We start from the raw sequence: 14,327 nt of genomic DNA, 5'->3' as shown, positions 1-14,327 counted from the left end.
CGGTAATGGTACTTTGAGTCAGTTCCAGGGTTCCAGGGTTTGTGTTGAATGAACAGTTAGGGGAAAGCTAGATAGTGTGCTAGAAGAGACCAACTCGTTATAAAGAGTAAATAGATAGATTATTAGATAAATATTATACTAGGTTAGACTCCTTTCTCCACTTCTGGCGTGTTGGGCAGGTACTTTGTTTGTCGTTTACATTTTGGAAAGTAAAGGGGAAAAGGAGAAACTCCACACCAGCGGCCAAAATGGCGGACGCAAAACCCGAAATCGCCTTCATCGGCCTGGGAGCCATGGGCTTCGGCATGGCCACCAACCTGGTCAAAAGGGGATACAACGTGACGGGATTCGATGTCTGGCAACCCACGTTAGAGAAGTTCCAAGCCGCGGGAGGCAGCATTGCCACGACGCCCGCCGAGGCCGTCAAGGACAAGGACTTCTGCGTGTGCATGGTGGCCACCGCCGCACAGGCCCAAGCCGTGCTTATCACCGGCGAGGACCCGGCCGTTTCGGCGCTGCCTAGCGGAGCTGCGCTTCTGCTATGCTCGACCGTGCCGTGCGCATACGTCCAGCGTCTAGAAGCAGAACTAGCCGAGCTGGGACGGGGCGACATCCGGCTAATCGACGCGCCCGTCTCGGGCGGCGCCCAGCGAGCCGCAGAGGGAACACTGTCCATCATGGCAGGCGGGCTCGACGCCTCCATCGACAAAGGCCGCTTCCTCCTGCAAGAGATGGCGGACCCAACGAAACTGTACATCGTGCAGGGCGGGATCGGCGCGGGGAGCAACATGAAGATGTGCCACCAGGTGCTGGCCGCGAACCAGATCCTCGCGGCGAGCGAAGGGATGGGGTTCGCGACGCACCTGAACCTGGACCCGCACTTCGCGAGCCAGGAGGTCATCGGGTCCGCCGACGCGTGGGCGTGGATGTTCGAGCACCGGCTGCCGCGCATGCTGGACCCGGAGTTCCAGCCCGTCGCCAGCGCGCTGACGATTATTCTCAAGGACACCGGCATCATCACCTCGGAGGCGCGGCGCGCGGCGTTCCCGACGCCCATGACGAGTACCGCCGAGCAGGTCTACTTCTCCGCGCTCGCCCGCGGGTACGGCGCTGACGATGACAGTAGTTTGATACGATTGTACATCGAGGGCCAACAAGGGAAGACGGACCCGCCGGGGGTGCTGAGGCGCGGGTCGGCGCAGAGGAATGACGTGAGGAGCGTCGCGCTTGTCAAGGCGCTGCTGAAGGGGATCTACCTCTGCTCCGCCGCGGAAGCCCTCGCGTTCGCGAGCCGGTGTGGCTTAGATCTCGACCAGGTGTTCGAGCTGTGCGTCAACGCGGCGGGCGGGAGCTCCGTGCTCAAGACTGTCGGGCCGGACATCATCAAGCTCTGCCGGGGGGAAACACTGCCACCGGCGACGGGAGACGAGACAGAGAGCTTTGGGACGTGTGTGCGGCAGCTCCAGGAGGCGGTCGAGGAGGCCCAGCGGTTGAAGGTCCCCGTGTACCTCGGTAGCCAGGCGCTGAGCCTCATGCAGCTTGCGCTAAGGAGTCCCGCTGTAGCAAGTTCTGACACTTCCAAGGCTGTGGTTGTGAGGGTGTGGGGGTTATGAGTAGCGTAGGATGTGCATTCGTGAAGATTTACTGTACCTACCTTAGTAAATACAGTATATTTCTTGTATACTCGTCAGTACAACGTCCAGTATAGTGCTCTCATTGTCAAGAGCAAACCAAACATGCAAATAGTATCGCGCGGAAAGAAAATCCGTATAGCTTATAGCTTACTAGATACCTACGATCAAGTATAAACCCATCCATGGTATTAAATGCCCGCCAACTCCAAATAAAACAAGCGGGTAGATAAGTAGGTAGGTACCAACTAGGCACAGTCCTTATGAAGATGCCCTAGGTATGCCAGCTCTGCATATTCCTACAAAGTCCCGCTTAGATAATACCAATAACCCCCTTTTTACTTTTACACACACATAATAACCTAGTAGCCGCTCTGTTCCTGCCGCTGATCCTCCTTCGCAGCCTCGCCCGCGTCTTTGATCGCCTGTTCGTCACCTCTGAGCTTGGCAAAGTACTCCTTGATGTCCTCGGCGCCAATGGCCTTGCCACTCTCAGCAAACTGCTGGAAGAAGGGCTTCAGGCGCTCCTTGAGATGGTTGTACGCCATGACGCCCTCGATCGCGCGCACACGGTCCACGTTCTTGAGGGCGGACTCGCCGCGGTCGTACAGCGAGCCACTGCCGTGGGTGGAGCCGCCGCGGTCAGATGCTGAGTCGGAGAGAGGTGGCTCGTACATTTCTTCCTCCTCTAGCAGCTGGGAATGGGCTAGAAGATCTGGGAAGCACGAGGCGCAGTGGCAGAGGTGGTCGCGGAAGCCGGAGGTGGCGAACAAGGAGAATTGGCCGGTTGGCGCAGGTGGGAGAGTTGTTAGCTTGCATTTCGCAGGTTCCTCGTCCTTCTTCAGTTCTTCAGGTTTCACTTGGGGAGTGGCGTCGTCGACTAATTGAGGGATAGGTGGGGCGGTTTCCACCTCCGCAGACTCGCTCTTAACACGCTTGCTGCGTTCATTGTCCTCATCTGGTACATCATCTTCCAGCTTACGCTTCTTCGATGACGAGGGTTCGCCATCCTTTTGGACATCCACTTGGACATCGTTTTGCAGGAACACTGCCGGTAGGAAACCGGGAGTGCCAGCGTACCTCTTGATCCAAGGATACGCTTCCACGCATTTGTAGCAGATGAGATGATCAAATGCATCTTCAGCAGGAAACCCTTCAGGTAGGGGCAGGTCGTCATCATCCTCTTCCTCTTCCACTTCCTGGTCACCGCTGGTAGGTTGGCCAGTATTAGTCTGTGGAGTTGTTGTAGTTGTATCTTCTGAAATGGTTGGAAGTGCGCCATTGATATTCTTTGAAGTTTGCTTGGGCTGCTTCTCGAACCATCTAGGGCCTAGGCCGACAAGACAACCGGGATGGTACCAATCCTCGCCGCATCCGCCAGTTTCGTGCGTACCAAGACCTAGGCATTGGAACATGGTTCCCTTTTGTTCATGAGGTTTATAGTCTATGGAGCACGAACAGAATCGGTTCCGGAAGTTTTGGTTGTACTTGTTGTTGGGATCTGGCTCCTCGGAGTGGACGCCACCCTTCGTGTTGGTTTCGGGGTTGATGCGAAGGGAGCATTTCTGCTCAGAAGTAAATCGTGTTGTGCCGCAATCGCAAGTAAAGTTGCGCTTCTGGAAGATCTCGACCAAGTCGTGTTCGCCATGGCATTGAACGGAGCACGCATAGCATATACCGGCTGGGTTGTATGGATCGGTTGGGTTCGTAGGGGCCGGATTACAAGTTAAGCAAGCAAAGATATTCTGTAGCAATGCGCCAAGGGGCTTGGTGCAGTTCTCGATACTCTGATATTGTCGTCTTATTAGTTTGAGTACCATTTGAAAAGACGAGATGAATAATAAATCGGAAAATATCAAATGCATACATAAGGAAGAGCTTCGCGAGCTTCAGCTTCCAGTTGCAGCTGATCTCTAATAAATTCAGCAGCAGTTTGGGAATCCTCGGATTGCTGTGACAAGCTATCAGTTCGAGGTCGCGCAGCTATGATAGTACTCCCGCTGGCCTCCGGCGCGTCATGCGAATCATTTGATGCGGCTGGAGGATCCATCGCCAACAAAGATTACCAAGTAAATAATTAAGACGATAATAGCTAAAGTTGAGTGTATGAGGAAGAGGCGAATTGAGCAAAAGTGGTGATGGTGCTATGTAGCTTAACAGATGTAAGTGTGACAGAGCGACTCATTTAATAAGAAGTTAACTATTAAGAACGCGCCGCGATGCACTAGAAGTAACTACCTAGGAAATATGATATCACAGTGGATGCCTTCTTAGTAAGTTAATTGGGGTAGTATTTGACCTCAGGCGGAATTACATAATTCAAACTAGTGAGATTCTGATACGCTAATACAAAGATAGTCTAGTGCCACTTTACGCGATCACGACGCGTACTACCAGTAATAGAAAATTAAGAACGCGTAAATTGATTTTGTTTCGTGTTTTCCAGTGTCCACTGGTATCCACTATAACTATCCACTGCACCTCCACAATCTAACAATCTACAATTCACCATCCACCAAGAAACTGCTTAATCCCCTTTCCCTTCAATTTTCCAAGTCCCACTATCCCCAACAGATCACTCCTTTGATCTGACTTTATCCTTACCACTTGGCTTGGTTATAATCAAGGTACACCCAATAAGGATTTCACAATGAGGTAAATTTGACATTCATCTCTCTATCCTCTTACAACAGTCTCCTAATCTGTGCTATCTGTGCTTTTCTAGTTCTCCTCTACGTATGAACATGGACTCCGCAAATCGCGGCACTGCCCCTCGTGCGAATCGTAAACGATCGCGCACCGGCGGTGATGGCGCTTCTTCAGCGGCTGCCTCTAGTCCTATGCCCTCCTCCCCTCCTGCCTTCAACATTGCTCATGGCGGTGACGACGATGACGATATCGAGGAAGAGGTCGAAGTCGAGGATGACCTGGAAGACCTCGATGAGATGGCCGAAGATGACGTAGATCTCTTCCGCGAGGGCTTCGAGCGAGATTACAGAGAAAAGGATGACAATGATGGTTACGAAGGAATCGATATCGATGATGAAGGCGAATTCGACGAGATGAATATCGGTGAAAGGCGACGTCTAGAAGCACAGTTGAACCGCCGAGACCGAGAGGTTGATCGTAGACGGAGAATGCCACAAGCTTTCCTTCAAGATGAGGACGAGGACGGTGATATAGACTTGACCGCCCAGCCCCGTCGACGTCGTCACCACTACGACGAAGACCCTGATGATGAAATGGACCAAGATATTTTGGACGAGGAGCTCTCTCTTGAAGCTTTACAAGACGTAAAAGCCTCAAGCTTGACCGATTGGGTATCCCAACCTTCAGTGCAGCGCACTATTAAAAGAGAATTCAAGGCCTTCTTGACAGAGTATACCGACGACAGTGGCTCTTCAGTCTACGGCAATCGTATTCGAACCCTCGGTGAGATCAACGCCGAAACCCTTGAGGTATCATATGATCATCTCTCCTCGTCAAAGGCCATCCTCGCGTACTTCCTCGCCAACGCTCCCGCCGAAATGCTCAAGCTATTTGACGATGTAGCTATGGAAGTTGTTCTTCTTCATTATCCCGACTATGAACGTATCCACTCGGACATCCACGTTCGAATTTTCGACCTGCCAGTTCACTACACTCTCCGTCAGCTGAGACAATCGCATCTGAACTGCTTGGTTAGAGTGAGCGGTGTGGTTACCCGACGAACAGGCGTTTTCCCTCAGCTTAAATACGTCCGATTCGACTGTACCAAGTGTGGCGTGACGCTAGGCCCTTTTCAACAGGAATCCAGCGTTGAGGTTAAGATTTCATTCTGTCAGAACTGCCAGTCTCGAGGACCCTTCACTTTGAACTCGGAGAAGACGGTCTACCGAAATTACCAGAAGTTGACTCTCCAAGAATCGCCCGGAACGGTCCCTGCTGGTCGTTTGCCCAGACATCGAGAGGTCATTCTTCTATGGGATCTTATCGACAAAGCGAAGCCTGGTGAGGAGATCGAAGTCACCGGTATCTACAGAAACAATTACGATGCGCAACTAAACAACCGTAATGGGTTCCCTGTGTTTGCCACCATCTTAGAAGCAAACAACGTCGTCAAGGCTCACGACCAACTTGCTGGCTTCAGACTTACTGAGGAAGATGAGCATAACATCCGTAAACTTTCTCGCGACCCCCAAGTTATAGAGAAGGTAATCAATTCGATTGCACCCAGTATCTATGGTCACACCGATATCAAGACGGCTGTTGCTCTATCACTTTTCGGTGGCGTCGCTAAGACAACGAAGGGTGCCCATCACGTGCGAGGAGATATCAACGTTCTTCTACTTGGTGATCCGGGTACAGCCAAATCCCAGGTGCTCAAGTACGTTGAAAAGACCGCACATCGTGCTGTTTTTGCCACTGGTCAAGGAGCTTCAGCTGTCGGTCTCACGGCTAGTGTCCGTCGAGACCCTCTGACTAGCGAATGGACCTTGGAAGGAGGTGCTCTGGTGCTCGCCGACAGAGGCACGTGCCTCATCGATGAGTTCGATAAAATGAACGATCAAGACCGAACGTCTATCCACGAAGCCATGGAACAGCAAACAATTTCCATTTCCAAGGCTGGTATCGTTACTACTCTACAGGCTCGGTGTGGTATTATTGCAGCGGCTAATCCATTGGGTGGCCGCTATAACTCTACCATCCCGTTTTCATCCAACGTCGAACTAACGGAGCCTATCCTGTCTCGTTTCGATATCCTTTGTGTTGTACGTGATACTGTAGACCCCGCCGAAGATGAACGTTTAGCACGATTCATCGTCGGTTCACATAGTCGCAGTCATCCAACTACCCAGGCAACCCAGGCAACGGACGGTTCTATGGAAGTTGAACATGATTCCGAGACAACACAAGAAACCGAAGCGCAGCAAAAGAAAGAAAACGAGATCCCCCAGGAATTGTTGCGCAAATATATCTTGTATGCACGAGAGCACTGCCAACCCAAGCTCTTACATATGGACGAAGACAAGGTAGCGCGACTATTCGCAGATATGCGACGAGAATCACTAGCCACGGGTGCTTATCCTATTACTGTAAGTTTTTTTTTTTTTTTTTTTTTTTTCACATGCAGTCTTTATTTTCGTATATTAACATTCCTTAGGTCCGTCACTTGGAAGCCATTATTCGAATATCCGAGGCCTTCTGTCGGATGCGATTGTCAGAATACTGTACAGCTCAGGATATTGATCGGGCTATCGCTGTCACTGTGGACAGTTTCATCGGCAGCCAAAAGGTCAGCTGCAAGAAGGCTTTGGCACGAGCGTTCGCCAAATACACCTTGTCTAGACCCAGTGGTGGTCCGTCTGCGCGTAGAGGTGCACAAGCGCGTAGAAGTGCCGCAGTGGCTGCCTAAGCCTTGGGAATAGCAGTTTGAATTGGCGTTGGCAATCGCAATGAAAGGGACACTAGGATATTGATAGCATGATTTTCCATCAGGTGTGAATAGTCTAACCTACGATAATGTTGACAATGATGAAGTAATGAAGCAGATTATGTAAATTTGACTGGTTTTTGTGATGCGAACATAAAAGACCTGACCCAAGGCACGCCCGAATCGTAACAAGGGCTACTAGGAGTTAGGATACTATTAGGTAGGTAGGAATTAAGAGAACCAATTGTAAGACTATTAATAGTATCAGTACTCTGTACCATGGAGTATTTCCCCCTTTTCTTACGAATCACTTATTGTAGTTGTCGCTTTATGACCGACTCGTTGCAAGGTTCTAAAATACCTATCTGGTGAAATAGGGGCTCTGTTATACGATATTATTCTATGGTCCAGAATAACAAGTCTGACGAGACTTACATCTCCTATTGTCTACTTTACACTATTCAGATTCCCTGACAGATATATAAGCTTAGAGTTAGGCTAGGTTAGGTTGAGTTGTTCAAGTTCAAACTTTGTAGCCATGCTCTTCCGTTGCCAGGGGGACATGATAAAAACACCATTTGCTTATGAGGATGGGAAGTACTACTAGTAGTAGTTGCCCATCTGCCAGTCTGACTCGACACTCTCATTTCACTACTAGGTAAGCGGCGAGCATAACGCCACGAAGTAAAGTTTCAACATTTTGGCTTCTATTATATGCTTATGTTAGTATGCTTATGCTAGGTATCTACTAGATACGCTTCTCCTAGCAACTCGGAAAGGTTATGGCCACTATTTACCTAGTAGTAATCAGTAGCCGCGGAGATAGCTCTGCTTCAGTATATATATGGGTGTAGAGTCGCTAGTCACTCCCTTTCCATACATCATCTCAACGCCTTACGATAAACACAACATTTTGTTGGTAGCCAACTTTTGTCACAATACCGTGCCTCAAAGTTATATCCCAACTGAAACTATCACGAGTCTTCGCGACTAGAATACACACAAGCAACTCCAGAATCGAGTTATCATAACATCTCTTTCTCACTCGAATAACCAACGAACAATCATTATCACACACCCTTTTACCAAGGACTTTCACACCCATGGACGGATCCTATAACTATACCATGGAGCTCGGTCCTCCAACACCAATCCCCCCCGACGATGGCAAGCTCCAGAAAGTCATCACCATGCGACAATTCACCATCATGGCCCTCAGCAGCTCCATCGGGGCGGGCCTGCTCCTCGCAACCTACTCCAGCCTCGCAGTCGGCGGCCCCGGCTCCCTCCTCGTCTCCTTCGCCGTCGTCGGCTGCGCCGTCTGGGCCACCATGTGCGCGCTCGGCGAGCTGTCGGCGGCCATCCCCGTCAGCGGGTCCTTCTACGAGTACTCGGTGCGTCTGATCTCGCCGGCGTGGGGGTTCGCGATGGGCTGGAACTACGTGGTCAACTTCGTCTTCATCATCGTCTTCGAGCTCGTCGTCATCCTGCTCTGCGTCCGCTACTGGGACCCCCTGGCGCCGGCGCACTTCGTGCTCCCCTCGTTCATCCTCGCCCTGGTTCTGGTCAACGCGTTTGGCGCGAGAGGCTACGCGGAGACGGAGAACTTGTTCGCCGCCTGCAAGACGCTCGTGCTGTCGACTTTCATTATCGTCGCGCTGCTCATCACGATCAGACAAGTTCCCAGCGACAAGCGCCCTGCGGAGGAGGTAGGCATCAACCTGTGGAAGCAGGACGCGTTCAAGAACGGCGCGTTCGGCTTCCTGTACGTCTTCATGGCGGCGGGCATGGCGTACGGCGGCACGGAGATGCTCGGGCTCACGGCCGCCGAGTGCGAGTACCCCGAGCGCGTGATGCCGCTCGCGTGCAAGATCGTGCCCGTGCGCATCGCCTGGCTGTACCTCCTCCCCATCCTCATGCTCGGCTTCGTCCTGCGCGTCCCGCTCACCGAGGCCATCCAGTCCAACGGCATCAGCCCCTTCGTCGCCGCCATGGACCAGGCCGGCCTCCCGGAGCTCGCGTCCGCCTTCAACGGCATCATCATCGTCGCCGTCTTCTCCATGGCGAGCGCCAGCGTCTTCGCCTCCTCCCGCGCCCTCCAGGCCATCTCCGCCCGCGGCATGGGGCCCGCGTGCCTCGCCAAGGTCAAGTGGGGGTACCCGATGCCGGCGCTCGCGCTCGTGTTCGCCATCTCCCTCCTCTCGCTCGTCAAGATCGCGAAGGGCGGCGACAAGGTCTTCGACTGGCTGCTCGCGCTCGCGGCCGGCTCCAACTACTTCACCTGGATCTCCATCTGCGCGAGCCACATCCGCCTGCGCCTCGCGATCCGCAGGCAGGGGCTGGAGGAGGCCGAGGTGCTTAGGTGGAAGTCGCCGCCCGGGATCACGGGCAGCGCGCTCGCGATACTGGTTTTTGGGTTCGGGCTCGTGGCGCAGGTTGTGGCGGCGGTGAGGAGCCCGCTGCCGAAGCCGCCGCATTTCTTGGCTAGTGTGCTGGGGTGCATTGTGGTGGTGGTGCTGTGGGCGGGGTATATGGTTGTTGTGAGGAGGAGAGGCGGAGGGAGTCCGTTGTTGATTCCTATTGGGGAGATTGATCTTAAGACGGGGATGGGGGTGGAGATGGAGAGGGGGCGGGAGAGGGATGTGGAGAGGGATGTTGAGAGTGTTGAGAGTGTGCCGGTGAGTGTGCCGGTGAGCATGAGGACGGTGATTATGCGTTAGGTTTTTTGAACGCCTACCTGGGTACCTGTACTCGCCGAGGCACCTTGGTGGGCATATAGTTAGGGGCTAAACAGGAAAGGGGAGAGGGGGAAGCGAGGAGTTTGGTCATCGGTGGTTGATGAATCTACTTAGGCTTAGCTTAGCTAAGGCCTAGTTACTAACTGGGTTTGAATTATATCATTCATGAATACGATGAATATGTTAATGTGTACAATCTTTGGTTGGGTGTGGTGGTTAGGAGATGGGAGGGAGAGTGAGAGATTGAGAAATAGGGGGTAACTACCTAGTACCAACTTGAAGCATCAAATTTTAGAGGGTAGCTTTTAAAGTGGTATATTATTCAGCATCTTCATAACTAATTCACTTTCTTGTGCTCGTTTTCGTCTCGAGTTACGCTGCGTTCTCCTTACTTGAGTGCACCTATTTTCTAGCATTTAAACATTTCGTTCGTTGAGTTGGCAAGACACTTCTACCTATGACTAACGTAAGTAGGCCGGTAGCTCTCCGTGTTCAGATAGGTTTTTTTTGCTCATTTTCACTCATAAAATGTATCTAATAGATAAACCTCGCCTATGTGCTTATTTTTTTTGTCCTCTGCGAAGTGTAAGTTGTATGCTATATCAAACTCGGATGTTGTGGGGATGAAGATATATCGACGGAGGACATTAGCAAAGAATTGTTAGTGAAATAATGCTACAGATGGTTTGCATAACTTTATGTCGCGCAGGTACTTCTGAGGAGTTCCACTTATTCTACTCAGATGTACGAAGGTTGTGGCCAAAAGTTTAGACCAAGATATACCTCAGCCCCACAGTTCCTCCACTTTTCTACCACTGTAAGAAATATCATCGCCAACATACTTACCTACTTATAAAGCCTTATAAATTTATTTAATAAAGAGTTTTGCTATGTGCACTACCTATTTTTGCTATCGGGGGCTTAGGTGCACTACCTTTAGGTATTGTACATCCCATAAGTCCACTAAACCTTAAAAGCCGGGGCCCGTCCAAGCCATCCATCCCATCTACCCAAATAACTCTTCAGCCATATGTCGCATCACGATGCAACTGGATTCAATTAAAAGAGAATCCGATTGCCAATTGATTGATATAGGTCTCAAATTGAGGCAATACGTGGTCGCAAATTTATTCAAGTAAATAGGTGGCAGGACGGGAGGCACGTGATCACCCTTAGAGCCACACTATGGGCCCTTAGCGCCCTTGGCGCCCTTAGACCCAAACCTTATTCAGCAGTTTCAACCTTGAATAACTCCCTGAAACAAATTGCTACAAACGTGCAACCGGATTTGATTGAAAGAGAATTCAATTACTGATTGATTGATACCAGCCGCAATTTGGGGCGATACGTGGTTGAAGAGTTATGTTGGTATTTGTCTCGAGAGCAGTCACGTGACAGATCCTAGCGTGACCCCAGGCGGCTCTAGGGCTTTTTGGCGGCTCTAAGGGCCCCTGGCGTGGCACTAAGGGGTCTTAGTGTGGCTTTAAGGGTAGTCACGTGCCGCCCGGGCTGCCACCTTTTTACTTGAATAACTCAGCGACCACCCATCGCCTCAATTTGAGACCTACACCAATCAATCGGTAATTGAATGCGCTTTCAATTGAATCCAGTTGCATTGTAATGCGACATGTGGTTGAAAAGTTATATGGATTGAATTGATGTGGGCAGCTGGGGGCGCTAGAGGCGCTAGATTAGGCCCGGATTTCAAAATTTAGGGCATGTACCGGTACTTAATGGTAGTGCACCTAAGGCCCTAATAGCAAAAATAGGTAGTGCACATAGCAAAACTCTTAATAAATATTAAATATGCTATTACGTTATTTAATTAGTGTATTTAATAATAGAAATTTCTGTAATTTTTTTTCTCTATTAAATTAATGTAAATATTTGTATAATAATCTAAGGTTGTTTAGGATTAAAGGCTTTAAGTTTATAGCATATTATAACGCTTAAGTGTGCTATAAGGTGCTATACTTTTAAGGGTTGTGGGGGGTTTGACGTTAAATGTATACCTATTATTGGTAGAAGCCCAAAAAAGAGTAGCGCACTGTGGGGCGGAGGTATATCTTGGTCTAAACTTTTGGCCACAACCTTCGTACCTTCAATGTTGGTAACATTTGGCGCTCGTAGCTTGGGTAACACACGCAACTGCTCAGGTAACGGCGCTAAGCACCCTGGTATCGTCCACTCAATCGATAAGGATGGTGCTAGAGTTGTCTGGTACCTACCAGGATCATATTGTTATCGAATAATGAATTAATAGCAATGCCCAGCTTAAGCTTTACAGGTACATACCCACCCACCTACCCACCTAATCTAGTGGTAACAGCGAGTATCGTAGGCGATGCTTCCTCCTTACCAAATTTCGAGTTTCAAACTTCAACATTGAAACTTTCACGAATTCGTCCTCTTGGGACTCTACGACACCGGCGACAACGTAGTATTACAATTACAGCTACTTTTCTGTCGCTGTCACATTCAAAAGAGAAAACCACAAAATCTACTTGATGAACGGATCGGGTGCCATGCAAGGAAATGGATCTGGGCCCGGCTCCGGCGCAATAGCCGTTGGTCCTACGCCGGCAGGACACCAAGCCGAGCTGAACATCATTTACGGCATGGTAGAAGAGCTGTCGCGTCAGCTTGCCGAGAACCGACGTGTGACGGAAGATATTGTGTCTGGCCTAGGAAGAGTTCGCAATCGTGCGCGAGAGCGAGGCTTGACGAATGATCAGGTGCTCGGAGAAGCTGCCGATGAAATATTTGGTAATTAATATTTCCACTCCTTTTTTTTTTTGTCTTCTTTTGCTCTGTTTTGCTTTGTTCTTCTACCACCTAATTACCTAGCATACCATCAATTCTAATACCAAGATACAGCACAGGAACGCAATGTCGAAGCTCTGATATCCATCTTATCCGAATCTCTCGAGCGCGCCAAAATATCTCGCGATGCCAACTTCAACCTCCTTACCAATTACGCCCGCGTTCTCTCCACCATCCTCTCCCAATTCCACGCCTACAAGCAAAAGCACATCGCAGACGTTTCCGCCTGGCACCACTCGTACCGATCACAGCTAGCCGAGGCTCGAGAAGAGAACTCCCGTCTACGAGAACAGATCTGGGAGATGCAGGAACATGCGGGTCGAGCCAATCAGATGCTGCGTGAGTTTCGCAAGAAGTACGACGAGAATGAGGAGCGCTGGGAAAAGCGCGTTGATGATAAGGCCCGAAGACAAGAGATCCGCTTCTGGAAACGCATGGCCATGCCTGATGTTGCTGACACCGAGGAGGGCTACTGGAGTGACGACGACGATATCGTAGACCCCGCAGAGAAGGAGAGGCTAAAGGAGGTCGAACGGAAGGTTGCCGAGGCCCTTGCACGCGCGAGCAGCGCCGGTAGTCAGGGAGAAGATTCTGAGGGAGACGGAAGTGAGCCCCATTGCATATCATCGAGCATTATTGGCGGCGTGCCCATGGAGAGGGACAGGGACGGAAGCAGCATGGTTGGAATTATACCGGTACCTCCGCCACGACCATCTAGCACAGGTAGCACGGGAAGTACGGGGGCGCAAGCAGAATAGTAGTGATTGGTACTAAGTTTTTCACGTGGGCGTTCTTATCGTTCGTCGCGAAGGCTTAGTTCTTCTTGGTTGATGCTTGTAATCCTAGACTTTAGGGCAGAGTGTAGCGGTAAAGATGGCCTCTATACTACTCTAATCTCGAGGCTGAAGTTCAGGCACCAACAACGAGGGATGAAAGAAGTCACATGATAATTGAAGACGGAGATACTAGCACGTGAGCATGTAAGGTTACTATCATCCTTATAGCATTGCGAAAAGAAATAATGAAAACGGAAGTTTAATACTAAATAATGCCATTAGGAGGCGCCTACATAGGTAGTACACTGCCGAGGAACTCATCCAATCCTATGTAGATACATACCTAGTATGAATTACCTGGTGGGATTACTTGGCAGTAGATGTTGGCAATGCACTGTCATCAGGGGTTTTTTTCTTATATATTCCTTTGGTTAAAAGTCACGATATATAGGTATTTGGTGTTTGTAGGCTAGTATCGTGAATTAGTTCTGAAACTGGATTACCTATATCAACTTATAAGCATCCTAGTCACACGCAATTACATATGTATGAGTGTATTGTAACTAGGTACCTACCTACATAGTGGCTACATACCTAATAACCGTGCCGGATACTCCCATCCTTCGATCCTACTTTGGGTGCTTACCTACCTACCTACCCACCCCAGCCCCTGAAATAAACTTCTCTCCATCCCAGATGATGGATGGCCTTGGCGGGTAGATCTCTCTATGACTCAGACCACCTTCTCACCCGCATGTAGTGTCTGTAGGGCTGCTAGCGAGGTTACATAATTCTTAATTAAGCTCTGGTGGACGAGATAAAAGTTCAGGGTTACTGGATGGGGTAGGTATGTAAGGAACCTTTGGATCCTTCGTCTGTGCGGGTAAGGATGAGGCTATGTGCTTGATTTTTTGCATCGTTGAATCTGCCTATACATGCAAGTAGG

The 14,327-nt window shown here is 50.1% G+C and overlaps 5 protein-coding genes across 5 annotated transcripts; 4 read left to right on the top strand and 1 right to left on the bottom strand.

Annotated features, from left to right (window-relative positions):
* Positions 1 to 62: 62 nt before the first annotated feature.
* Positions 63 to 1,743, top strand: GGS25DRAFT_353860 (NAD binding domain of 6-phosphogluconate dehydrogenase-domain-containing protein). The gene has a single exon (XM_049258070.1). It carries the CDS (start codon positions 249 to 251, stop codon positions 1,611 to 1,613), a length of 1,365 nt encoding a protein of 454 aa, XP_049114389.1. The 5' UTR covers positions 63 to 248; the 3' UTR covers positions 1,614 to 1,743.
* A 60-nt stretch (positions 1,744 to 1,803) lies between these two features.
* On the bottom strand, positions 1,804 to 3,866 carry GGS25DRAFT_353863 (putative zinc finger in N-recognin-domain-containing protein). The gene is made up of 2 exons (XM_049258071.1): positions 3,499 to 3,866; positions 1,804 to 3,418 (listed from the first exon to the last, which is right to left on the bottom strand). The coding sequence occupies exons 1-2, from the start codon at positions 3,679 to 3,681 to the stop codon at positions 1,994 to 1,996; spliced, it is 1,608 nt and encodes a 535-aa protein (XP_049114388.1). The 5' UTR covers positions 3,682 to 3,866; the 3' UTR covers positions 1,804 to 1,993.
* A 214-nt stretch (positions 3,867 to 4,080) lies between these two features.
* Positions 4,081 to 7,165, top strand: GGS25DRAFT_497791 (MCM-domain-containing protein). The gene is made up of 3 exons (XM_049261644.1): positions 4,081 to 4,286; positions 4,357 to 6,706; positions 6,775 to 7,165. Exons 1-3 carry the CDS (start codon positions 4,282 to 4,284, stop codon positions 7,024 to 7,026), a joined length of 2,607 nt encoding a protein of 868 aa, XP_049114387.1. The 5' UTR covers positions 4,081 to 4,281; the 3' UTR covers positions 7,027 to 7,165.
* Positions 7,166 to 7,746: 581 nt separating this feature from the next.
* Positions 7,747 to 10,291, top strand: GGS25DRAFT_497789 (amino acid permease/ SLC12A domain-containing protein). The gene is made up of 2 exons (XM_049261643.1): positions 7,747 to 9,907; positions 10,048 to 10,291. The coding sequence occupies exon 1, from the start codon at positions 8,148 to 8,150 to the stop codon at positions 9,762 to 9,764; it is 1,617 nt and encodes a 538-aa protein (XP_049114386.1). The 5' UTR covers positions 7,747 to 8,147; the 3' UTR covers positions 9,765 to 9,907; positions 10,048 to 10,291.
* A 1,777-nt stretch (positions 10,292 to 12,068) lies between these two features.
* Positions 12,069 to 13,990, top strand: GGS25DRAFT_497783 (uncharacterized protein). Its single transcript, XM_049261642.1, has 3 exons — positions 12,069 to 12,548; positions 12,660 to 13,585; positions 13,664 to 13,990. The coding sequence occupies exons 1-2, from the start codon at positions 12,290 to 12,292 to the stop codon at positions 13,361 to 13,363; spliced, it is 963 nt and encodes a 320-aa protein (XP_049114385.1). The 5' UTR covers positions 12,069 to 12,289; the 3' UTR covers positions 13,364 to 13,585; positions 13,664 to 13,990.
* Positions 13,991 to 14,327: the final 337 nt, after the last annotated feature.

This window comes from Hypoxylon fragiforme (assembly GCF_022984875.1).
Source record: "Hypoxylon fragiforme strain CBS 206.31 chromosome Unknown GGS25scaffold_7, whole genome shotgun sequence".
Classification (NCBI taxonomy): domain Eukaryota; kingdom Fungi; phylum Ascomycota; class Sordariomycetes; order Xylariales; family Hypoxylaceae; genus Hypoxylon; species Hypoxylon fragiforme.
The sequence above is the reverse complement of the archived record's forward strand: the minus strand, read 5'-3'. Positions and strand labels throughout refer to the sequence as shown.